The sequence below is a fragment of the Mytilus edulis genome, chromosome 13 (assembly GCF_963676685.1).
Source record: "Mytilus edulis chromosome 13, xbMytEdul2.2, whole genome shotgun sequence".
Lineage (NCBI taxonomy): Eukaryota > Metazoa > Mollusca > Bivalvia > Mytilida > Mytilidae > Mytilus > Mytilus edulis.
The window spans coordinates 45928493-45955554 of record NC_092356.1 but is presented as its reverse complement, the minus strand read 5'-3'; the positions used below and the strand labels follow the sequence as shown (position 1 = coordinate 45955554).

At 31.3% G+C, this 27062-nt stretch overlaps 1 protein-coding gene and 1 long non-coding RNA gene across 2 annotated transcripts; both read left to right on the top strand.

The window, feature by feature from the left end:
• The first annotated feature begins 2606 nt into the window (after nucleotides 1-2606).
• Nucleotides 2607-15862, top strand: LOC139500353 (fibropellin-3-like). Its single transcript, XM_071289098.1, has 12 exons — nucleotides 2607-2619; nucleotides 3251-3259; nucleotides 3876-3980; nucleotides 4524-4532; nucleotides 6395-6499; nucleotides 8379-8483; nucleotides 9503-9520; nucleotides 10149-10181; nucleotides 11166-11201; nucleotides 11825-11981; nucleotides 12327-12440; nucleotides 15720-15862. Exons 1-10 carry the CDS (start codon nucleotides 2607-2609, stop codon nucleotides 11929-11931), a joined length of 540 nt encoding a protein of 179 aa, XP_071145199.1. The 3' UTR covers nucleotides 11932-11981; nucleotides 12327-12440; nucleotides 15720-15862.
• Nucleotides 15863-18625: 2763 nt separating this feature from the next.
• Nucleotides 18626-21067, top strand: LOC139502301 (uncharacterized). Its single transcript, XR_011658778.1, has 3 exons — nucleotides 18626-18774; nucleotides 19324-19605; nucleotides 20503-21067. It is a non-coding gene; the product is annotated as an uncharacterized lncRNA (long non-coding RNA).
• Nucleotides 21068-27062: the final 5995 nt, after the last annotated feature.

Here is a 27062-nt window from a genome sequence, read left to right as displayed (position 1 = left end):
TAAACTTCAAAGTAAAAAAAAATGTTTTTCTCCATAAAAAGTTGACTGGACGGTATTCACATACGTTGATGTACGCGTTAATTATATTGAACTAATCAAAAGAAGTGTTAATATCTTATTTGTTTTACAATATTTTTACACGAAACTAAAAAATCTAAGAGATCAATAAATACTTGATATTAAAATATAAAATTTACAGTACATAGAAATGTTTTTCTTCAAAAAAAAGTTGACCGGACGGAATTCACATTCGCCAATATATATGCTTTAAATATATTGAAATGGTCGACACAAATGTTAATATCTATATAAATCAACGATTTATTTACTTAACCCAGTAAATCTGGTTGATACCAGACAAATATGTAATTATTTAAGTCAAGCTTTTGAACTTCGTAATAAAAATCTAATGTCAGTTGGTCTACCATAAGTATAATACTCTGTAATACATGTACGGTGATATTATATATATAATTAGTACTTGAAATGTTTTCTTTATGTTGTATTTGCATAAATTGTCATGTTTAATGTGTTTGACTGTATCTTGGAATACGCATTGTATCATATGTGCTTTGTCCAATAAAATATTTTGAATTTGAATTTGAATATCTCTTTTATTTTACCATATTTGTCCATGAAATTACGAAATTTTGGAGATTTATAAATATGTTATACAAAAATATTAAATCTATAGTAAACAAGATATTTTTGAGCAAATAAAGTTGACCGAACGGAATTCACATTTCCCGATATATGCTTTAAATATATTGTACAGATCGTCACATGTTAAATATCTAGCCATGAAATTAAGGAATCTGTGAGCTTTATAAATATAATAAAAACTTTGAGCCCAAAATGTTGACCTGAGTAAGTTCACCAGCACACTAGAAGACCTGATATTTAAAATATTTATTAAGTAATTAAGATTACTATCTAATTTTGACACCTGTCGTAATCACCAATCAAGCCAATAATCATGTCATTTAAGTTTTCACACCTGAGACATCAAATACATTTAATTGAATTAACTTATATATAATCAGTTGGCAATTAGAATCCAATCAAAGATTACAGTGAATTGCATACACGTTTTATATTAAACAATACAAAATCTCAGATAAAACTAGATAGCTGACATGCATTAAATTAAAGTGAGATCACCAATCTCCCGGTATCAAATCATTTGAAAAAATAACAACAATGTATTGCAATATGACCTATAACATTGAAGGAGTAAACTTGTATTAAGTCGTGTTCTGACCCTTTATAATAGAAAATAAAGGAACATGGATTAACCTTGCACGGGCATCGAACACAAAGTTACTTTAGTATAATACTGTCACTAACTAGTCTGTCACTATATTTAAATTCAGTCATAAAAAAAATCACCTTGTTATAGTCTTTCAGTTTTTCTTCGAAAGCATTCGAAGTTTGATTACTATTATATAGAATTCATTTCTACTGTATCTAGGGGCTTAACTAGATTCTTTTAAAAGTGAGGCAAAATATATTCGCCATTCGGTGAGGGATGTGGCGGCCGTTCAAGACCCCGGCCCAGAAGCTATGAAAAATATTACGCAAAATCGTGAATCCTGAGAGTTTCGCGGACTCTTAGGAGGCACACTTATTTGAGTGTCCCTACCCTTGGAACCTCAGCCTCCAAAAACACCAGTCAAGTAATAGACATCAGCCAAGTTGAAAACACCAGCCAAGTTGAAAACACCTTCAAAACAGAAGGCTGTATCAACACCAAAATCTACTAAGATTGAGATATGCTGCTAATGACATTGAAAAAATGCTTATGAAAAAAAAGAGTCATTAACACTTGTGTCGATCCTGTTAATATATTTAAAACCAGACACATAAATTACAACTATAGACTCTATTAGATTTGCGAATCTCTTGTATCATATGACACAATGTCTCTGTTAAATTACATCGGCGAATGTGAATTCAGTCCGGTCAACTTTATTTTGAAGAAAAACATTTTTTTTCCAAAAAGTTTATATTTTCATGTATTTATTGACGTCACAGATTTCTCAGTTTCATGACTTAAATCAGCTGCTTAAATATTGTTAATCCTTATTTTTTTTTATTAACATACATGTATAATCTACTTGTACATTAGCGAATGTGAACACCGTCCGGTTAATTTTTTTGGCAGAAAAACATTTTTGTTTATCATGAAGTTTACATTTTCGTATAATATATTTATTAATCTCATAGACGAATATTGTAAAACAAAGGAGATATGTTAAAACACTTGCGTTGATCATTTCAATATATATTTAAAGCGTATATCTGCGTATGTGAATACCGTCCGGTCAACTTTATTTGCTCAAAAATATTTTTTTTCACTTATTTTGTTTGATTTTCATAAGATATACTTTAATATCTTTAAGGTCTACAAATTTTAAACAAATCTACTAAATAACAAAAAAGTTATGACTATTTATATGTCGTCCGGTCAACCGTCCTGTCACTATCCGGGCAATCGTCCTGTCATTAGTGCAACCCGACAAAGATGTTGATATCCCATGATATACGAATGTTGTTCCGATGCGTTGGATCACCCTAATTTCTATCCGACTTCCAATTAAAAAAATATGATAGCTCTATGTAATTGACTAATGTTTATAAGAATATATAAAAATAAAAAAAGAAAGAATTGTGTTGTTATTAATAATGTCTAGTAGAGTATAGCGAGTAATAAAAGAAATTTGCTATCAGAGGCCTTCTTGGGAAGAACAATGCGAATGTTGTTTATACATATTTTAATAAAGCTCAAGTCTGATATGAAAAGTCGCAAAAACGATAACATTTCATAAGCAGACATGTCCCCAGGTCTGGTCAATAGCAGACTTGTCCACAGGTCTGGTCAGAAACAGACCTGTCCACAGGTCTGGTCAGAAGCAGACCTGTCCACAGGTCTGGTCAGGAGCAGACCTGTCCACAGGTCTGTTCTGGGGCAGACCTGTCCTCAGGACTGGTCAAAAGCAGACTTGTCCACAGGTCTGGTCTGGAACAGACCCGTCGATAGGTCTGCAGCAGTCATAAAAAAGCGGACCGTAGGTCTGGTCCACCGTAGACGAAGTTAACTTGCTGGTCTGCTTAAAAATTCTCAAGTTAACTTAAAAAGCAGTCAACAAGTTAACTCTAAGTTAACTTTTGTCAAGGTTAGGAGCGCACCCATCTGTATTATATGTTCAAGTGCTTTTACCTGTTTTGATGCTTATTTTTTATATTACAGTTGCCAATCGTAAGTACATTTTGCTCTTTCGACTGTGTCACATCTTTTTCACATCTTATGTATAACTCCTATTTTACCTAATACTTACATTACAAAACGACGACTGCCACTAGTGAAGTAGGATCTGCTCACCCTTCCAGATCCTGTAATCTCCCCATGTTTTTGTGGGTTTCGTGTTGCTCAGGTTTTAGTTTTCTATGTTATTTGTGTACTGTTGTTTGTCTCTTTGATTTGTTTTCGTTTTTTGCCATGGCGTTATCAGTTCAATTTCACTTATGAATTTGAAGGTTCCTTAAGTATATTTTGTCTATATTTTAATATTTCATTATATGTTCGAACTTCAAGGTGAATACTGGAAGGACAATACAATGTTATTGTATTTCAAATACGCCTTATTCATCAATACCATGTTTATTGAGAGAACATATTTTTTCAATTGTGATATTGAAAAAGTGGGACCAAAGATACCAGAGGGAGAGTCAAACTATACACGTCCGACATGCGTCAGTAATAACAATAATGTAAGAAACGAGTATTTGTATAAGTGATTCCTAAACAGATATTAAAATTAGCATTGTTCACCTGGATTATTATGAACTTTATATCACTACTTTTATTTTTTTAGATTGTTTACCAGATCCTTGCAAGGGTCATGGAAGCTGTTATGACGGCAAACAAGGTTACTTTTGCAATTGCCATGCCGGCTACACAGGACAAAATTGTGAACGCAGTAAGTTGAGTGAAGAACAATTCTACATATATATATATATATATTTAACAACTCGAGGTGTATTGTGTTGTTCAATTAAATTAGGAAAAACTCACTAATTGATACAGAGACGAAGTATTTAGAGTTAGAGGGATCTAAGCCATGAGCTCCACTCATAATTTTTATAATTTCTGGCGTACTAAATTGCAAGCCGGGTATCCGTTTTTTAGTGCATTTATCTTTTTTGTTTTAAATATTTGTTTTGTTTGACATCTCTATATGTTGTGACAATTTTGATTTAGTATTGCTTTCCTAAGGTTTACATGTAGTTGTCATAAACAGATATACATGACATCGGATCTATACAGCTTGAACGTTTCCCAACATTTCTACACATCTTTATTCATTTTTCATTTTGTTCAAGACACATTGGGTTGTATATTTGTCAACACTAAACGCTTTGTTTGATGTTAAAAGTTTGTATTTAAGAGTTATCAACAACTGTTTCTTTTAAGAGTCTTTATTTTCAAAATATTTTTAAACTATTGTTTTAATTATTTTCAGGCGTCATGCGTAAGTATATGGATATTATGGACACGTCAATACAGTTTTTTTTATCACAAATAATAATAATAATAATAATAATAATAATAATTATAATAATAATAATAATAATAATAATAATAATAATAATAATAATAATAATAATAATAATAATAATAATAATAATAATAATAATAATAATAATAATAATAATACTAATACTAATACTAATACTAATAATAATAATAATAATAATAATAATAATAATAATAATAATAATTAGCAATGGTGCTACATAGATATAAGAAGATGTGATATGAGTGCAATGAGACAACTCTCCATCCAAGTCATAATTTGTAAAGGAAAAAAACACATCATAGGTGAAAGTACAGTAAGCTGAAGGGCTCAAAAAAAGACTAGTGTAAAATCATTCACACGGGAAAACAAACAGTCTTATTTATAACAAAATCTATCTGTCACTTTGTTCATGATTCTTACGCTATACTTCTTGAGAACTTCATCTTTAAATTCTATTATGTAATTAATAACATCAAATCCGTTGGTAATCAGTTTTGTATTTCACTTTCATATTTATTACCTGTTCTTCTAACTATTTCAATCAAACCTGCTTAAGAAACCACCTGTATTAAGCAAAAACCATTAATATTAAGTCCCTCTGTAAGGCATGTCATATAGATTTAACCTGTATTAAAAGAACACCTGTCTTATGAGACCCATTCTCCTTGCATAGTCTCATCAAACAGATTCCAATGGGAATCAATTGTGCCTTTCTTTTTGCCAACATATTTCTTTATTATAATGAGGCTGACTTCAAACAGGAACTTTTAAGGAAGAAAGAGTAGAAGTTAGCAATATCACTTAACTCTACTTTCCGCTATATAGATGATGTTCTTTCACTAAATAATTCAAAAGCTGGTGACTATATTGAACTCATCTATCCCATCGAAATACAGATAAAGGATACAACAGATACAGTTAAGTCGGCCTCATATCTTGACTTACATCTAGAAATAGACAATGAGGGTCGGTTAAAAACAAAACTTTACGACAAAAGAGAGGATTTAAGCTTTCCAATTGTGAACTTTTCCATTTCTAAGTAGCAACATTTCAGCAGCACCTGCCAACGGGGTAGATATCTCCCAATTGGTACGATATTCCCGTGCTTACATTTCCTATCATGATTTTCTTGAAAGAGTGTTGCTGCTCACAATGTAGCTATTAAACCAAGAGTTCCAAATGGTGAAGTTAAATTCATCCCTTCGTAAGTTTTACGGACGCCATCACGAGTTGGTTGACCATTATGGAATAACCGTTTCACAAATGATATCGGATATGTTCCTTACGTCGTAACTACAATCCCCTTCCGTTTCATGAATGTTACCTACTGAATTAGACTATTTACCGAATTTGTTATAACATGAGCAACACGACGGGTGCCGTATGTGGAGCAGGATCTGCTTACCCTTACGGAGCAAATGAGATCATTCCTAATTTTTGGTGGGGTTCGTGTTGCTTATTCTTTAGTTTTCTATGTTGTGTCATTTGTACTATTGTTTGTCTGTTTGCCCTTTTCATTTTTAGCCACGGCGTTGTCAGATTATTTTCGATTTATGAGTTTGACTGTCCCGCTGCATGGTATCTGTCGTCCCTCTTTTACACTGTATGTATTTGTTTGTTAAATCATTTTGATTATAAAAGAAGAAATATTAAGTTACACGTTTTAAATTCAGAATAGGGCATACTTTTTCGTTTAATTAAACTTCTAGTATTATGTTCTCTTGAGTAAAGACGTAAACTTAGCAAATTATCAAAGTTTATATTTATCTGCTTTAAATTTGTACGTTTTTTACCTTTTGTATGACATCTTTTAGATTGTTCTCCTGATCCATGTAACGGTAATGGCATCTGTCATAATACACAGACCGGGTTTACATGTTCCTGCCATCAAGGATATACAGGACAAACATGTGCTGCACGTGAGTAGTTAAGATAAATGCTTATTTAAGTTCAAGATGGAAATTGATAAAAATGGATTAAGAAAATAGTGATTTGTATATAACAGCCACGATCATTCAATTATTGAATACACTAACAACGATATCATACAGACTATAATGTTATCCTTCTATGTAGCAATCATCATAACTTGAAAAGGTGAATTTGATCATAGTATCTCAATTAATATCATCCCGTATAAATTATTTCATTTAACATGTATGTTTATACGAAACGTAATAAATGAAACGTCAAATAAACATACTATTTTTCTTTGAACTTATCTTTTCATTTATCATTTTATTTTTTTTATCTAGCTGTGAGTCGTGAGTATAATTTACATCTGCATTTTTTTTTTTAATTTTTCAATCTGTAAGTGTGTTAAGGATTGAAGAAAAAAGACGAAAACTAATATAAAGAAACAAAAGAGATATTGTTTTACAATGAATTTACCATCGCACATAGCCTTGAAGGAGACATAATAGTGACTAACAATACTGTATTTGAACATGAGCATTTCTTTGCATATGAAAATATTATCATTTGGTCTTTGAAAGTTTTTTTTTCATAATACACATGTACAAGAAAATTTAATCTTACGTCCAAATCAATTAATATTTTATCAAAATATCCTCTGTGATTGTTCAAAATGTAAGTTGACTTGTACAAACAATTACGCTTATCGCATATCTGCCTCCTTTCGTCTTTCATAGTGAAAGATAAACTATGTAAAACAGACACAACGAATAGTTGATATACTAAAATTCCGTTGCCAAAAGGGAAAAAAACACAAATGATTCGTTCAATGTTCCGAAAAATAGGTTAAGCAATTGAAATGAACACAGATCGAACAGTAGGCTGTACATTTACCTATAACTGTTAACGTTAACGTATGTGATATATGGTAGTGACTGGTCTCATTCGCAATTATGTCCAATCGTCTTTTGTACTAACCAATAGTTCAGAAACAAGGGATTCGATTTTTATTTTGTGAATTAGTTTATTATTCGAACAGTGAACAACATTTGTTTATCTCGCAGGAATCCAAATGTAAAGTACATTAGGATGAACTGTACTGGCAGTTTAATTTAAGATCGTAAATACTAATTTCAAACTGAGCCAATATTTAGCAAACCCCTTATTCGATGAATCGTATAAGCTGTCATAACATTAACTTACCACCAATTTTACTGCGCCAGATGCGCACTAGTATCTCTCCAATGATGCTCGAATCAGGAATATATGTTCTTCTAAAACAAATTACTAACGTTGAAATTCAAGGTTCATTAGGTTCAAAAGCACCGTTGTTACTAGCATCTCAATGTTCCTGAAACTATCGAAAAACGGCACTCTGATTTTTGGACAGATTTAATTATGTTTATGCTACATCTACCCTTAATTTTTAATGCAAATTAATGAACAAGAAAATAGGATCTTCAAATCATCCAAATATACTGTTTATTCAGTAAAGTATCCTTCTTGTGAATTTGCCAAAAAATATCAAAATAAAAACGAATACCTGAATCATCTGAGAAGAGCAACTTGAAGAAATTTCCTCTATGCCGATTGATTGAATTGGTGTTGAAACACATAAATCCAGGATATTGATTTTATATCGTTCTCTTTTATATGTTGATGCATTTTTCTGAAGTGTGGGTTAAGAATATTACAATTTATTGAACAAATATCATTTAAAAAACTTTTGATTTCGATAGAATAATACACTGATATATTTTTCAGAACACTAGTAATAAAGTTTTGTTGTAGCGCTTTATGTAACAAGACACTCTGGACATTAAATAATAGTTCAAGACACTATTAAACGTGTGAACATTTATTTTTATACCTTCTTTTATGAAGATTGTAGTCCAGATCCTTGTAATGGACGTGGCGCATGTTACAACGGAAAGACTGATTATTATTGTCAATGTCAGATTGGATATGCTGGACGTAATTGTCAAACAGGTACATGTAACAAAAAATCATTTTCTATGCTTTTTGTCAAAAATTAGACGGCAAAAAGATTGCGATTTCTCATGTGCATACGGAAAAATGCTTTTAATTGTTTACTAAATCTTTTCAATATCCAGGATCACCATATTTTTAAAACAAATGTAATGTCCAGTAGTATCTTAATAAAATTGAGAATGGAAATGGGGAATGTACATGTGTTTAAGAGACAACAACACGACTATAGAATAGACAACAGCAGAAGGTCACAAATAGGTCTTCAATGCCGCGAGAAATTCCGGCACCAGAGGCGTCCTTCGGCTGGCCCCTAAACAAATATATATACTAGTTCAGTGATAATGGACGTCATACTAAACCCCAAATTATACACAAGAAACTTAAATTAAAATGATACAAGACTAACAAAGGCCAGAGGCTTCTGACTTGGGACAGGCGCATAAATGCAACGGGGTTAAACATGTTTAAGAGATCTAAACCCTCTCCCTATACCTCTAGCCAGTATAGAAAAGTAAACGCATAACAATACGCACAGTAAAATTCAGTTCAAGAGAAGTCCGAGTCCGATGTCAGAAGAGGTAACAAAAGAAAATAAACAAATTGAAGCTTTTTTTTATATTTGCTGGACTTGAAAACCAACAGCATAAAACAAGGAACAGGAATAATACACATTTTAGCTTGGAAATTCAAATAATGAAAGGGGAGTACAGCTGAAATTGCAATTGACTGTATTAATAAGAACGAAGGTTGTTCATTTTTTTGTACATTATTATTATTATTTACATATGTTTATTTTCTGGCTTGAATTTTATAACGGTCGTCATTTCGAGGCCTTTTATAGCTGACTAAGCGGTATGGAATTTGCTCATGTTTGATGTCTGTACGGTGACCTTTAGTTGTTAATTTTGGTGTCATTTGATCTTTTGTGGTGAGTTGTCTGTGGTGATATATATAAATATATACAGCATACCCAACTCATAGCTAACAACTATTATATATTTTGGTGTTATTTTCAGTGTCGACAACACCTGCTGGTAGGTTGAATATAGTCGAATTTATTATTACAAAGATGAGTCTTTTCAAGACAGTTTTACTAATACTTAATATATATTACAGTATGACCTCTATCTATTTGTGAGGAATACAATTCTAAACTTTATTTTGGCATGTTTCCATTGAAAATATTGGATAATATGCCTTCTCCTATCCGTGACAGTGTTTGAATAGAACAACGTATAAACAAATTGTTCCCATTCGCTGAAGTGCTTCGACCTATAATTCTTTACTTTTTTTTATATATTGTAACTTGGTTGGAGATTAGTCTGATTGACACTCATACCACATCCTCTATATTCACTCATAAGTTCAGTAAAACAAAAACCAATAAAATATATATATACTAGTACTCATAACTACTACACGCTATTTCAAAGTAAATTGCAATAATACATACGTGTATATTCTGTTTTCCCGGACATTTAATACATTGATCTAGCATGTTATGTTAGCATATTGTCTTTAAAAGACATGCATGTAACAGTCGTTTGTTTTTTAAATTTAGACTCCTATGTCGTAAAAGAGAGGCAAAACATGTTTTGTTGTCGTTAACTGGTATACATTTTTACTTGTGTCTTTTTGCATTTGTTTTTGTATATTGTGCAGCAACAACACATATATCGGGCTTAGGATCTATGCGTGAGTACATTTATGATTTGTGAAATTGATGAAATTGATGAAAATATGTCATATATAACTAAATAGGTATTATTAAAAAAAGGACTAACAAAGACAAAAACCAATTGCAAGATTAAAAATCAGTACTGTCATTTAAAGGTTTCAATATCTTTCTTTTAAGTTCGTCATTTATATTTGTTAAATAAAAACCGTTTTGCAAATGTACCCTGTAGAAACGTATAGAAAGTGAAAGATAAAAGATAAACAACCATGTACACATTCATCCACCAAATTAGTTATATATTGATCAATGGTTAGTTTTTCTGTCTAGGTAATTTTTCCCCGTATCATTGAGTTGCTGCTTCATCGAGGCATACATCATGTGTCTTTTATATACACAAATGTTTTTATATATATATATATATCGTATGTTCAAGATTGTCTTTACTAATCGGCTAGTTGATAACCGTCTTTAAGACTCAAAGGCAAAAGGAAAAAACATTTTGCAAAGTTCTTTAATTCTATTTTTAGATATTTTGAGGATATTATTTTCCAATCAGACAACCACATTTCAATGAGTTTTTACATCTTATATGTTCAAGGTCTGTTATAAAATGTTTTTTGAATTTGTATCATGAGGTCTTGTAAATACCGAAACAAATAGAGGAATACAGTATGTGGGCGGTCATCGGTGTGCAGTTAAATCTGTATGATTTATGTAGCAGTTGTGATAATTTTGTCTTATTTAATGTTCGTCTTTTCGAGTATTGAGGACTGTCTATTGTTTTTTTTTTAACTTTGATTTTGATTTTTGTTTATTTCAAATCTTTTTGGCATAATTTTGTCGATCTTCTTTCAAGTGTGGTTTTATTTTAGAAATTTTCCGATTTTTAACCTGTGAACTACAAATAAAATTGTACCTATCTTTACCTGCGTATTAATGTCTTAATAGAATGGTATACAAATGAAGAAACATATAGGTATTTAATGCCTGATCTTTTTTAGCTATGTTACCGTCAGGTTTGCAGCAAACTGTAAAAGGTAAGCACATACATTGCTGCTAAAGCTTTGCTAAAGCTATGCCAGAAAACTTATCACCTGCTAAAAATATTCCCAGTATTATTTTTAACTAAGAATTGGATTTAATAATAACATGTACGTACACATACAGTTACCAAGTTGACAACTAGATATTATTATAGGTAGAAAACCTTTATCTGATAAATGTTGCTAAACAAAAGATGAAAATACACGAATTTACTTTCACCAAAGTTTATCTTTGGGTACTAATAAAAAGAGATCTCCACTGAAAAAGCTCTGCCAGTGACCAAATCTATAAACAGCAAATACATAATCGTTGTATGATAATAATAACAAAATAAAAAAAAAATGAAATTTATATTAATATTCAACATCATGTTGTTAACTTCAAAATCATAAAGAGTAAGAAATAAAACACAGTCGAAATACATACTGTCCTTATCTAAGTCATGTAAGAGATATCTTTGATTAGCTATATTGTATGTTTATTCTCAATCATCAACTTAAATGTGTCTAGATTTAAATGTGTTCATCTATAGTATACTATTTCGTTACAAGATGTAGTTGGTAAAATGTGTAATAATCGGATTTTTTGGCAATAAAATGTGATCTACTTTTAACAGAGCATCATTGCAATAAACTTGGCTTACTCATGGATTTGGCTGTAGGCAAAGCTTTACATCAGCAAGGCGCTAAAGCTGTGGTGGCAATTCAGCAGATGCAGTTCTAATCAAACATTGTCAAGCGCCTTCGTTTTCTAGATGGCGAAGAGGGTTGCAGGTTCACAACAATACATTTACTTCATTCATATTTCAATGTGCTTATATCATAAATACTAGTTATCTTTATTTCATGTCATCTTTTTAAAAACGGAAATCTTCATTTACACATGTTTCATACAGTTTGTTTCACGGAGGACTGATTAATAAGAACATGAACACATTCTTCTTTCAACTAAGAAGCTAGACAGACGACAGTTAAATGTGTAGCGGATTGTATGGTTATCAAGATATTCATTTATGACACAATTTTAAATATTTGTAACAAAATTTCTATTGTGTTTTTGTTTTATTTGTTAAAATTTTATGATTTATTATCTGACCTTTCACACATTTGTTCACACAGGTCATCAACCATTGTAATCAGCTTAATCAATATACACCTGTAGGTGAATGGGACAGTGTAAGATTTACTAATAATATTGGAGTAATGACATCTTGTCAAAGTGGTGTTATTGAGGTATGTTTACAGTAAATACTATTTGCACTAGTTTGATAATATAGTATTAATGTATGGACTTTTTCATATTGGCCCTGTAACATGCCCGAGGTGTTAATAATGGCCAAGGATGGTTGTAATGGCCCTGAGGCAACGCCGAGGGCCATTACAACTGTCCGAGGCCATTATTAATATCAAGGGCATGTTACAGGGCCAATATGAAAAAGTCCATATATTGATACTTTTATTAACCAACTATAAAGGCAACTTCATTCAAGAACAGTCTTCGAGTCTCGGATACAAAATTATACAGCTATCCACACACTACAACAGGACCAGTACAGAAAAGCCCGTTTCATAACATTTCTTTTTTAAAAATGGTTTTAATTCTTCGATTAAACAAAGAGTAAGAAACTTACCGTGAAGAAGATACAGGAATTTCATAGCTGAACTTCAACTTGTCTTTTCGCATGGAATTTTAGTCAACATTGTCATTGTGACTGTCAGATGTAAATTCTGATTCCTCATCCAAGTACTTAATTTTATGCTATTTAATATCATTTCATCTAGCAAATAAAAAGTAGCTGGGAAGAATAAATCAGACAGTTTAACTATTTAAAGTCTGCATTCTGAGGATTGAACAACGGAAATGAAACAGTGATAATAATCGGAAGTCGTACTCGAAAAAGGCTGTGAAATATTTCCGTTTTAAGTCGTTACAAAACAATGTCAATGAACATCATTTAAACTTGTTTTTATGATATTAAGTTTAAAAAAGAATAAAAAAATGTCACACTTATTTAAAGAAATAAAACGAAATTTTGATTTAATCGATGTCCCGTTTCATCTGTTCATAATGCATGACTGTGATTTCGTAATGCACGGGTGTGATTTCGTAATGCATGACTGAGATTTCGTAATGCATGACTGAGATCTCGTAATGACTGGCTGCAGCAATTTCTCCGTTCATAATGACCAGATGTCGAAATTTTCCTTTTATAAAGCATGGGCATTTCTATACATATTGTAGTAAGTTGGTTAATAAATAATTTTATATATTTTGTTGTTTGAAAAATACACGTATTGTAACACTAGGTATGATTTAATGTATTTTATACAATATTTGAGTGATGTTTTTATCTATACAATCAATACGGGCACTTTCACAATGTCAGTTTTGAAATAAACTGTTTGCGCATTACTCTTGGTTTTGTACATGATCCAAGTTGTTGCAGATATTTAGCGTTGGTACATCAAACTTTTTGGAAAGACGTCCTAATCGTGATTTAGTTTGCTTCCAAGTATAAAATAAAATGTAGCAGCCTGTATTAATAATTTGAAATCAAGTCATAAAAAAGTATGACTTTACTTGCCATCAATCAGTCTTTTGTGTACACAGATTTATTATTCTATTCATGTGAAAACGATTCAATCCCTGCATAAAAAACACAAAATAGTATAAAACAGGGGATAGGATATTTGCAATAGAAAATTATCACTCAACAAACAAAAAACAACGGTTTAAACCTGGAAGATAATTAAACAATCTGCAAGAGAAGAAATAAATCTGAAATGAACTAATTGAGTTGGTCATATGATCAGAGACGAAGTCGGTTCGGTCATTTTTCTACATTTGTTTTGTTCATGGCATATCACCAACGTGTCCGCTGAAATCTGATTTTATCAATGAAAACGGACCTAAGTTTGCGGACAGGATTTAATTACAACAGAATCAATACGTTGTGATTCAAATATAGCACACATATTTCGTTACGAGTGATTAAGTCATAATGATAAATGCAATTGAAAAGTTGACTGGGCTACAAACTCAGCAGAAATAACACCCTTCTAAACAATAAAAAGTTAAATCATAAAAGTATATGCCAGAAAAAGAAGTTTTGACATGAGTGAAATAAAAATATTGAGAGTCCTTCTCACTACTGGTAAAACGATGATGAATACAATGACAATATCACAATGGAGCAGGTGACGCCATTTGTGTTGTCATACAATAAAGCCATTATTATAGCAATCTCTCAACTATGATTTATCGATGTGGTCAACAGATTTATAATTGCAATGAACTCAAATTATCTCGATAACCAGAGAAAAACTTATACAATGGATCGCTTTTCTTTAAAATCTCAGACGAGTAGATGAATATTGTTTATCTAGAGATGCAAAACTGTTTTTAAAAAAACATGTGTACCTATAGTGCATGTTGTTTTTAAATTGGTTGTATCATAAGGTCAATTTACGGAAATATTTGATGAGAAACACAGGTCGTTTTTTTTAACCGACAATTTGTTTTGGTTTGTTCTTGTTGGTGTTTTTTTTAGAAACTTGAGCTTACCAGACAAAAACTACATTAAACGTCTAATTCTTCCTCTAAATTATGATAATGAACTGTCAATTCCGGATTTTGTGCTCTTCAACCAGGTTGGAACGATATAACCGATTATGTAATCAACGCGCTGAAACATGGGTTACACTAAAAAACGGTGATTTGTTTCATGCATATTTGTTTATATAATTACTAGAACACACCCGTGATATCGCGAGTCCGTTACTGAATTAAAGTATATAACTATGCGCAAGCCTTATTTTGATATTAGTATTGTCATCTGATAAAGTCATGCCGATTATAAGATACACAGTTTTCTCTGCTTTCAAATCTTTCTGTTTGAACCCGTCGAACTGGAACTTATCAATTATTGGTAATATTAATTATTTGGAAAACAAAAGGTCCTGGAATGGAGTATTTTTTAATCAACAGCATTGTCCTATATTAGTTATAAATAAAGTTGAATTCTTTGATTCACTGTTTTACGTAATGCCCGCTAACAAATTGAAAACTGTACCTATACGCCTTATTTTAAGTCCAGATTCTTAGTATTAGTATTGTTATCTTAGAAAGTCTTACTGATTAAATGATTAAATTTAGTAGTGTAACCCTGTGATTATGACCCGTGTATATAGCATATTAATCCTAAATACACCGTTTGGTGGTGCGCCTGTCAGATGCGGAACGTACAGATAAGGTAATAGGTAACAGGTGAATATACTATTGTTATCGGTATCGGACTCGACCCAGAACTTCTTAATTATTGGCAATATTAATTACGTGGAACACAAAAGGGCCGGAGTGGTGTAATTTTTAATCTTCACCTTTGTACTATATTAGTTATATATAAAGTTGAATTCTTTGATTCGTCGTTTTTTCGTGATGACGACTGACAAATTGGACCTCGTAATTTTAGTATTATAGATGTTTATTTTTCATATGATTCTATCTTGCAGATGATATCGCAGTCATGTGGTAGCCCGTTGAACCTCCATAATATTACATCTCCAACATTCGATTCAATATATACAATTGATTGGACGTAGTACATTGCATTGTCAACAACTTTAAAAAGATATGAATAAATGTTTTTAATTCAGTTGTCTTAAATCTATATTTTGATGTGCAAGTTTATAAAAGAGAAGTTAGTGTTGTGTATGTATTCATGGTTGATATTGTTGTTCTTTTTTATTGTTTAAGCTTAAGTTGTAAGAGACAATAACAATCAAAACCAAGGAGTAAATTTATGAACCCTTAGCTGTGCTAATCCATGCAAAAAAGGAGCATACCCTTAAAGGTATTCTGGTCAACTTACGGTGGAGGATACCTTGCAATTTATGAACAATGTATGCAATAGCTAACGATAAAGACTACTGTGACTTTGAGATGAATATTTTATGTAGATATTGTCTTGTGCGTTTATTGTTTGTGTCGCTAAAAACTAAGGGCGCACGTGGCCGTTAATGAAATAAACAACGTCATCATAGAACAAAACAGCGATACACAGATTATCGTTGATCACCTCAAGTCGATTGCTTGTCACACTTTCGCTGTACCTGCTCAATCGAGAGAATCAATATCGTTGATATATTCAACGGTAATCTATAATAATGAAATGTTTGTCCACCTGATGATAGAGAGCATGGGTCTATTACAATTAATACAAAGAAAGATTTAAAATCTAAAATGCTATTAGCGCAGATAAGATAATCCTATGTTTGCGATTTCAGACTACACTAGTTGTGAAAATGATTATGATGAAAAGTTGGGTGTGCATGACTATCGAGCAGGAATCGTCTGATCAAGATACATGTCAATTTGATGTTCTGACTGTAAAAGCTAGGTCCACAATAGTTATCTTTTTAATTTAAAGTAAGGACAACACGTCTTTCTCAAGTAGATCACTTGCCCCCTATTTCCTATTCACTTTAAGTATAAAGGCAACTTTAACATTTGGTCTATTAGTCACATAAAGTGATAAATAATAGCTCAAAACAATATAGCACATGCACTCGTGTTCATTCAACTTGATAGGTGTTTGGTTTTACATTATGCAATATACAATTATACCAATGCTAAAAGTAACAAGTTTTTGTAATGAATTTGATGTATATGTTAGTCTCTAGATTTCACTTTGTTTTTGTATTGGTGTATCCTCGTTAGCTATGATATTTTTAACAGTATAATAACATTACGCGTTATACAGAAATAAAACATAATAAGGGGGGAGGGGGTATACATCTATATATCCAAAGGTCATTAAGAGTATTAAGTATTAAATGGCAAAATCTAAACCTTAAATACAATTAACAAATGGAAAACAGCGATAATCCTAACTCGATAAAGGCATTTTCTTATGAAAAAAATGTGAATTAAACCGGATCTCACATGTATGGCAGTTGCATTGAATTCCATTATCTTGACAAAAAGGTATGAGTAAAACGAACACACATGATAGATAAAAAAGTTAAAAAAAAATTGGGACAGCAGTCAATATTGTCATATGATTTTAATCAGTATGAATCATATACCTGATTTAAACAATGAAACACAAAATGACATATCAATAGACGAGCTATTGAAACATTCTTGCAATATCCTCAATTCCTAAATAAACTAAACATCCATCGGTAGTGGTAGTAAATAAAACACTTCAAATATCGTGCGTCCCTAACAAATTTCTGCATTCGCCCGGGATGCTCCAATTAAAATACTTTAATATCAGATATTTATAAATACGACAAAACGATAAGAGCATTTTGAACGTAATCGACCTCCAAATCATCCAAGGCCAAATTAAATATCGTAAAATAATACGGTCATCAAGACGGAGCCTTGGCTCACACCGAACAGAAAGAGCACTACGATGACTAGTGTACCATCATTCAAACGTGACAACCAACGGTCTAATATATATAAAATACATGAAACGAAAGACACGTATGAACAACATCAACAAACAATAACTACTGAACATCAGATTTCTGACATAGGACAGGTGCAAATAAATGCAGCAGGTTTAAAAGTTTTTATAGGTACTAATCTTCCAACAAATCTAAATCAGTAGTGTAACATAGAAAGACACATATCAATTGAAATGGCTTAACTCAATTAAAAGATATAAAAACAAGTGAACATACACTGAACGAATAAATTTGATCTATGCCACAATGTTTAGGAAGCTGGCTTGTCATGTTTTGGATTTTTTGTCAGATTTTCAGAATCCTCTGGTTTTATACATTTGAATGCCTTGAAAAAATTTGCCCGGTGACCCCCATTTTTCTTTTTGAAATTCTTTTACATGTATAATGATAAGCCATCTGTAAAAGTCTTATAAAATTTTAATTACTTTTTAACAGTTTTTGAGAACTTTAACTTGTCAATTATAAAGCTATGAAAAGTCAAGAGAGAATATTTTCCCGCCACAATTTCAATGGTTCATATCTCGAAAACAAGCACGGTGACCTATATATTTTTTTTTGCTCTTTGGATTCCTTTATTAATTCCTTATCAATATAAACTAGTGTTTTGAAAAGTTAATTACTTTGAAACTGAGAAGCGAACTCCCTTAAAAGAAAATCAATACATAAGGGGTAGATGATATAAACAATTTAAGAAAAACATCCATAACCTTGACCACAATGCCGTCAAATAATATAATGTACTCAGGTAATTGAAAATAATGTTGTTGTAAGGTATACAGTTTAAATGGAGAACAAAAAATAGTTTTTAAATCTAATTATTAACTACAATTATAGAAAGTGGGAAAAACCCTCAAACAAAAACCAGTTAACCTTGAACAAGGCTAAAACATTACATCACTTTTGATATTTGAATAAAAACACTATTTGGAACATTGTATAGATGAATGTCGGACTATTCACCCTTACAATGCAACACACATGGTCATGCATCGTAATAGTGTTATTAAATATATTCTGTGCCATGTGTATATGTCATTCTTATCTATCTAATTCAGTCCAAAGTGTGATCTGCAAGGCCAAGACAATGGTAAGATCACGCTTAAATAATTTTTCAAAATAATATAAATGCTTATTTATGAATTGAGTTAGCAGTAGTATACCGCTGTTCGAAATTCATCAATCGATTGAGAAAAAAATATTTCAATTTGCAATTCTAACAAGCCCACATATCTTCAAAGGGTCTCTAGAAAAACTTTAACTTTATTTTAGTAAACAGAATTTGTGACTCTATAACCTTATACTATGCTCTAGAATAAAGATAACGAAGGAAACTCACCATCAAAGACCAAATGACTCAGAATATAAGAACATATAAGGCGCATTCGCAAGCAATTTATAGTAACAGGATGTTTATCGCCGTCATGTGGTTGATTGATTGATAAATATATAATAGAAGGGGGTATTTGCTTCAATTGAAATTTCTTTAATTAATTGATGCCTTATTGATAAAGTTGATATTCGTCCACAATTAAATATAAAACATGACATTTATCTATATAACTAGATTATTAGTTAATGTTTTACCTTAAAATCTACCTGCACTATATATCTTACGTCGTTTATCATTTATATTTAGGAAAGGCTCTCTTATCACTGGCTTGCACAGGGAGTTATGGCTGCAGTTTGTATCGTTCAATTAACTGTGTCAGAAGTTCACTCTAAGACAACATGTGATTTCTATCCAATACATGGAGTGATACAGAACTGGTATTACGAAAGCTATTTCAATCAACCTCCAAATAATGGCCATGGAACCAATATATTTGGTAAAAGATCATTTATTTATGTACGCAACTGCCAATATACAGGAAGTTACAAAAACTATGGCGGTAAACATTTGATTCTGGTTTTCTGTCCAGTAAGTAAATTTCTTAGTTTTCTGTGTGATATACTTTTCACAACGAGCAACACAATTTTGTGTTTACAAATATCTAGTAATCACCAATAAGTATACCCCCATTGAGTAACATTTTTCCATTTTGTACGTAAATCCGCGTAACAACTCACCTTAGTTTTAAAATAAGAAGAACCTCAATGTTCAAATATATAAATTATACTCCCTATTTCCTCCTCCATAGATTTTCAATTAATTTCATATTTGCATATCGAATGGTAGTAATTGAACATAAACGGTACCGAGTGTACTGTACCAGATGTACAGTTTGCAAATACTTGTCAACTAACCCACAGAGGCAAACGGACGCTGATTTAATTAATTATATGCAACAGTAAGACCTTCACCAATGGGGAAAACCCATACCGTATATATAGTTATTAAAGGCTCTGGCGGTACAAACTATCAAACTATTCGAAATGAAAATCATAGTCCATAATTATGTCTTTACAATTAACGGAAAACAGATATAAGATTAGATAAGATAAGATAAGATTTATTTCATCAAAGTATCACCATCCATTACAGTATCTATATATATACACACACACACATAAAGTCATAAGAACCTAACATTTAGTAAAAGGAAAGAGAGTGAACAATTACAATCATTAAATAGAATGTAACAAATAATCCCTTCTCTCTCTGTATTTGTTTGCCTTTTTTATTTTTATATATCTGCATAAGTTAAAAACAAGTTTCAAACGTATCAGATTAAGTAAAGAAAAGTATTTCAAAAGTCTAAGACGTCTTTTACTGAAATAAACATAGGCTACCAGTGGTTTACTACGATAGAATAATATGTGTTTATAAGGTTTCAGATCACAGCTCAACTGAATTGGAATCTTCATTTGTTTATAGGTTTTTCAAATTCAAGGTCGAATATGGGTAGATATTACCAGCGGACATTGTGCACCACAAGATTGTTGTCGTAAGTAGGATCTGAACACGTGATATTTTAAAAATGTTCAGCTCTGGTTGAAACCCATATCGCATAATCAGCTAAGACACTGAAATCACAAATGTAAAACAAATCAAATGAGAAAACTAACGGTCTTATTCATGTACAAAATAATGAATGAAATCAAATTTGATTTACAGTAACAAACGATAACCATGGAATAACAGGCTTCTGATTTCGACATGCACATACAGAATGTAGTGGGATTAAAGTAGTTGAAGGTGCACCAAACCTGGGACAGTGGTGTTATCGTACATCATTCGAACAAGCTATGAATATAAGTTGAATTATTTGCATAAAAAAACATGAAAGAGGTTTCAAATTGTTTAGAACAAATGAAGCTGCAAGTAGCCGCCATCAGGAAATCGTAGAATCAGATGATCTTATTTGTACAAATTTGTATTCATATAATCTATGATATACACAAATATCGTCCCTGCGTACTATATGATTAAATCAAAATTTAAATTTGGGTAAGTGTAAAAGATCGGGTCACATAAAACATATGTGTAAGAATATTTTCGTTAATCATATACGAATAAGGAAAACTATATATTTTGAATGTTTCTGTATTGGAATACTGTCTGGTACACAATATGTGATATCTAGGAACATAGCAACACAAAGAAAAGTCTTTTAACTTTGGAAGTTATACAAATCCAATTACTGCCGCATACAATTTTTGAAAGGTTTTCATACTTTTTAAAACATCATTTTTTTTTTTCGTTGGCTTTATGTGTCAATGGATGTGGGATGCAACATAAACTTTCTTGCATCCCGACATTTAACACTGGATTTATTTTAATTAATTGTATGACAACCTATATCTTGATATACCAATATTTGTGTTCACCATTTTAAACATTGGAATAATATATTTATTTTCTTTTACCATGTTTACAGTTGTGAATCGTAAGTAGATATTTGTATAAACGTAATATATAAACAAACATATTCTAAAAACATATATAATGTTTCAACATTAACACAAATTCTTAAATCAAAGATGTATGAATTATTTTTTTTTTTAAATAAATAATATTATCGTGAAATGAAAGAATTCACATTATATGTATAAGTTATATAAATACTTAGTGTATATAACATTGGTTTAAAATTATGAAAAAGCTGAAAATGACATTCTATTTATTTTAACTTAGTTTATGTTATAGAATAAAACAATAATGAAAAGTATGAGTATTATTTATTTTTCAATTTTTCTTTGTAACAGACTGCACAAGCAATCCTTGCAAGCAAGGATTGTGTTCAAATAATGCTAATGGCTATACGTGTACATGTGATGCAGGATATACTGGAATTAATTGTGATATACATCTATGTAAGTAACAGTTAGACCCGATAACAAAAAAGTAGTGAGCATACGATTTTGTCAGATATAAACGAATAAAAGTTTCTGTTAAAATGACCTTCTGTCAGTGTTGGTAGGAGACATCTCAGATTATGTTCAGAACTCTTACATCGTGCGTAGAAAATATAACTGTTTTATATGTATTGCTGAGCGTTCTTTTGTAGTACTTGGTATTCGAATAGTCATGTGTGCATATATAAAGAATAAAATTTTACTCTTAAAAAGACCAGAATCTGTCAAACATATATTTCGGAAAATTATTTTATATGGCGAGTGAAATTATATGGGGGTGTACAATGCCTAGTAACATGTTTGTGACATTTACCAAGTTTATTTATATTAGTGTAAGAAACTTCCTCATATTGTTGTCTTGGGTGTACACACAATTCATTGTCACCATATTATGCTTATACTGTTTATATCTCTCAACTTGTTCGATTCGCTCGTGCATGTAACAATATAAATGAACAACAATGCATTTTATACGTTCGAGTATTTTACATCCAATCTTTTATGGTAATATTCTTTACAAAACACCAAAATGTCGGCATTCACCTCATTAGCTAAGCAAACTTTTAACAAACTTATCCAGAAGGGACTTATAGTTACTAGACTGGTGTTATGTCATTTCAGAAGGCAAATTGTGGTATCAATATTGATGCACTCATTGAGTCCTTGCATCGGAAATAGGAAACACATTTATTATAAAACCAGTTGTTGGTATGATACGGGTCATGTTCTTCTCATATATTTTTCGATGATATGATACTAAACCGGTATCTGAAAGGAAAAGTATGAGTATTATTTATTTTTCAATTTTTCTTTTTAACAGACTGCACAAGCAATCCTTGCATGAAAGGATTATGTTCAAATAATGCTAATGGCTATACGTGTAAATGTGATACAGGATATACTGGAATTAATTGTGATATACATCTATGTAAGTAACAGTTAGACCCGATAAAAAAAAATGAAGTGAGCATACGATTTTGTCAGATATAAACGAATAAAAGTTTCTGTTAAAATGACCTTCTGTCAGTGTTGGTAGGAGACATCTCAGAATATGTTCAGAACTCTTACATCGTGCGTAGAAAATATAACTGTTTTATATGTATTGCTGAGCGTTCTTTTGTGGTACTTTGTATTCGAATAGTCATGTGTGCATATATAAAGAATAAAATTTTACTCTTAAAAAGACCAGAATCTGTCAAATATATATTTCGGAAAAGTATTTTATATGGCGAGTGAAATTCTATGGCGGTGTACAATGCCTAGTAACATTGTTGTCACATTTACCTAGTTTATTTATATTAGTATAAGAAACTCCATCATATTGTTGTCTTGTGTGTATTCCTTGTCACCATATTATGCTTATACTGTTTATATCTGTCAACTTGTTGATTCGCTCGTGCATGCATGTAACAATATAAATGAACAACAATGCATTTTATACGTTCAAATATTTCACATTCAATCTTTTATGGTAATATTCTTTACAAAACACCAAAATGTCGGCATTCACCTCATTAGCTAACCAAACTTATCCAGAAGGGACTTATAGTTACGAGACTGGTGTGATGTCATTCAAGAAGTCATATTGTGGTATCAATATTGATGCACTCATTGAGTACATGCATCGGAAATAAGAAACACATTTATTATAAAATCAGTTGTTGGTATGATACGGGTCATGTTCTTCTCATATATTTTATGATGATATAATACTAAAACCGTATCAGAAAGGATCGTACTTGATTTTCATATGATGAAAACATAATCTTTCAATCAGTTTAATTGAGGTCTAGAGCTGGCATGTCAGTAACTGCTGGCAGTCCTTTATTAATGTCGATTGTCATTTTGCTTAGTTTCGTCTGTTAATATTTTGACATCGGACTCGGAGTTCTTTTATGCTGTGTTTAACTGTGCGTATAGCTGGTTTTTTTCTACATTGACTAGAAGTATTAGAAGAGAATGGAGATCTCACCAAACATGTTTAACCCCCACCGCATTTTGCGTCTGTCCCAGGCAGTAGCTTCATGTCTTTGTTAGTTTTGAATGATTTTTAATTTTAGTTCATTGATATGTTGAGTATGCACTTAACTAGTACACATTTTTAGGGGCTAGCTGAACCACGCCATTAGGTCAATTTTTCTTGTCGTGTTGACGACTCATTTATGAACCTCGGTTGTTTTTCCTCTTTGGTCAGGTTGTTGTCTCTTTGACACATTCCGAATTTCCGTTCTTAATTTCATATTGTTAATTCCCCGTAAAAACAATGTGCAAAATATTTCGCCTAATCTAAATCATCGCAATCTCAGAGATACGGAATCAGGGTTAGATATAATCTGTTTGAGGTGAATCATGCGTCATGTTGCAATAGTTGTATATCTTGAAACATGTTGTCAGTTGCATTTGAATTAAAAGAATAGCTAGTATATTTCATATCAAAATGGTTATTTGTGTTATCGATATCGTGTCGGTTAACCATTACAATTCAACTTGTCATAAAGTTCATACTTTTCTGAAATTGATTTTTTTTTACTTAAATAAGGCCGTTAGTTTTCTCGTTTGAATTGTTTTACATTGTCTTATCGGGGCCTTTTATAGATGGCTATGCGGTATGGGCTTTGCTCATTGTTGAAGGCCGTACGGTGACCTATAGTTGTTAATGTCTGTGTCATTTTGGTCTTTTGTGGATAGTTGTCTCATTGGCAATCATACCACATTTCTTTTTTATATTATAAATTGCCTTAATATTTGTAATATACTTTTAAAAGATGCAATTTACTTTTTTCAGTAAAAGACCGTAAGTAAACTAATTTTCTTCTAAATTAATTGTAAAAGTGTGTCTTTGTTTGTAATATTTTTAGAACAACGTTAACGTTGTGACGTTAAGATTGAAACTAACATCGGAATTTGGGCATCTGTTCATGAATGATTCTATGTTTATGAATATATTGGAAACTTAGAGATGATGATTAAAATGTATGAATCATAATGTTGCTTTTTGTGTTTATAGTTACTTATTAATAGACTTCAGTACCAGTTCACACATATCTATATATATATATAATTCATACAAATGTTAGCGTTTTTAACGTATGCCTACTTTACTAGTTGTTTGTTTTATAGTAATGCAAAGGAGACACAAAAACGAAACGGGCCTCTAGGGCAAAGACTTAATTACAATCCAGGTTTCTATGTTGTGTTCATTTTAATGTCTTGGTAAAACTATTTAATTTTAAATCAAGAACAATGTATGACCATAATTGTTTCGATTTAAGAGTTTTAACATCGGTACTATAAAGTCGACTGATTATAACCAAAGTCATGTGTACATCGGTACTATAAAGTCGACTGAATATAACCAAAGTCACGTGAACATCGGTACTATAAAGTCGACTGAATATAACCAAAGTCAAGGAACAGCAAATGGGCCATGTCACATATTTTAGTAAGATTAAGCATACAACTTTGGCTCGTTAAACTATAACTAAAAATTGTTATAAAAACAGATATGCTTTTATAATTCGAGCTTAGGAAAGGAGTGTAGCATGTATGCATAATAATAATATCTTTTCCTGTACCATTACTTGTGTTCCTAGGTTGTGCAAACAATCCATGCGTACATGGTACATGTTCGAATGGTCTTACACAATTTTCTTGTGTATGCAACACCGGTTATATAGGAACAACCTGCTCTCAATGTAAGTCGAAAATTAATAATGGTATAACTATTTAATTACATGAATGTGCATAACCTTTGGTCAGTAACCATGTAAACGGAGAGATATAACATTGGAATATGTTTTCCAAAATAGTTGTCATCTTTTAAATCCGCTAAACATCTATCTGAATGAGAAAGTATGTCGATTCGCGTTAAAATTTTAGAATTTAAATGAGGTTTTCCCTGAACAGTATGTAATTTTTACATTATATTAGTTCGCTGTGATTAACTTGAATAATAAAATAACGTAAATACCGCTTACAATTAAAAGGGGATATTCCCTAATCAAATGACAAAACCAAAAACTCAAAGACAACGTACGAATGGACAACAATTGTCATATTTCTGACTTGGTACTGGTATTTTCTTATGTAGAAAATTGTTGATTAAACCTAGTTTGGTATCAACCAAACCGCTCACTTGTTATGCGTGCATTTGTAAAACGATTTTTAAGAGCAAGTGATAGTTAAATTAAATTTTAAAAAAAATGGTGTATACACTGCATTCAGATATTTGCGCCAGTCCAGTTTTTCCTATAATGCCAAGTTTTTGTCATATACTTGATAAATTGAAATTAATTTTTTTTAGTGGTAGACAGTAAGTATAGCTTTCTACTCTGCATTATGTAAGTAAGATTGTTTTGTTTTTATTTTTTGAGAAAACAATTTCAGTATTAACTTAATTTAACTATCTGTTTATCTCTTGTTTATAATATAGCTCTTTGACTGTACCGGTTTGATACATTCCTGACTTTCAAATATTCGGCTTTGGGCATTCCTGATGAAGTTTAATCTAGAAAAGCTTTTTACACACATCAAATTGTATGTTTGTCAAAGGAGACCCTTTTTGCATTTATCATTTTTACTTGTTGAAGATATTTATACGACAAAGATAATCATATTACACTTGGTTTTTTTTCAGAATTGATCGTCGATTTATGTGAAAGTTTGTTTACTAAGATATATTCATATTGATAATTATTCTAAATTTTAATGCTATTTTTCTTAAAGAGATCGAACAATCATGCTCATTTGAAACCTTTTCTTTATAAACTATAATTTTAAGGAGATAAGTTGTTTGTTTTTAAAAAAAAATGATCATTCTAAATCAAGAACAATTTATAGCCAAATTGTATACGGATTGAATTGAATTTTCTAAGTCTGAATTTATTTAAAAGATTGGACATCGGTAAACTATTGTATCCTTGATGTGATAGACTTCTGTCGAGCTTTGTCCTTCATAAGAAAAGTTTTCCAAGTATGCACCCCTGTACTACGTCATTTACCAGATAAACGAGTCGCTTGTATCCCTGCTCTACTAAGGTTCAGCAAGCGTCTTCATAATTGTATTTGTGTGCAGTTAAC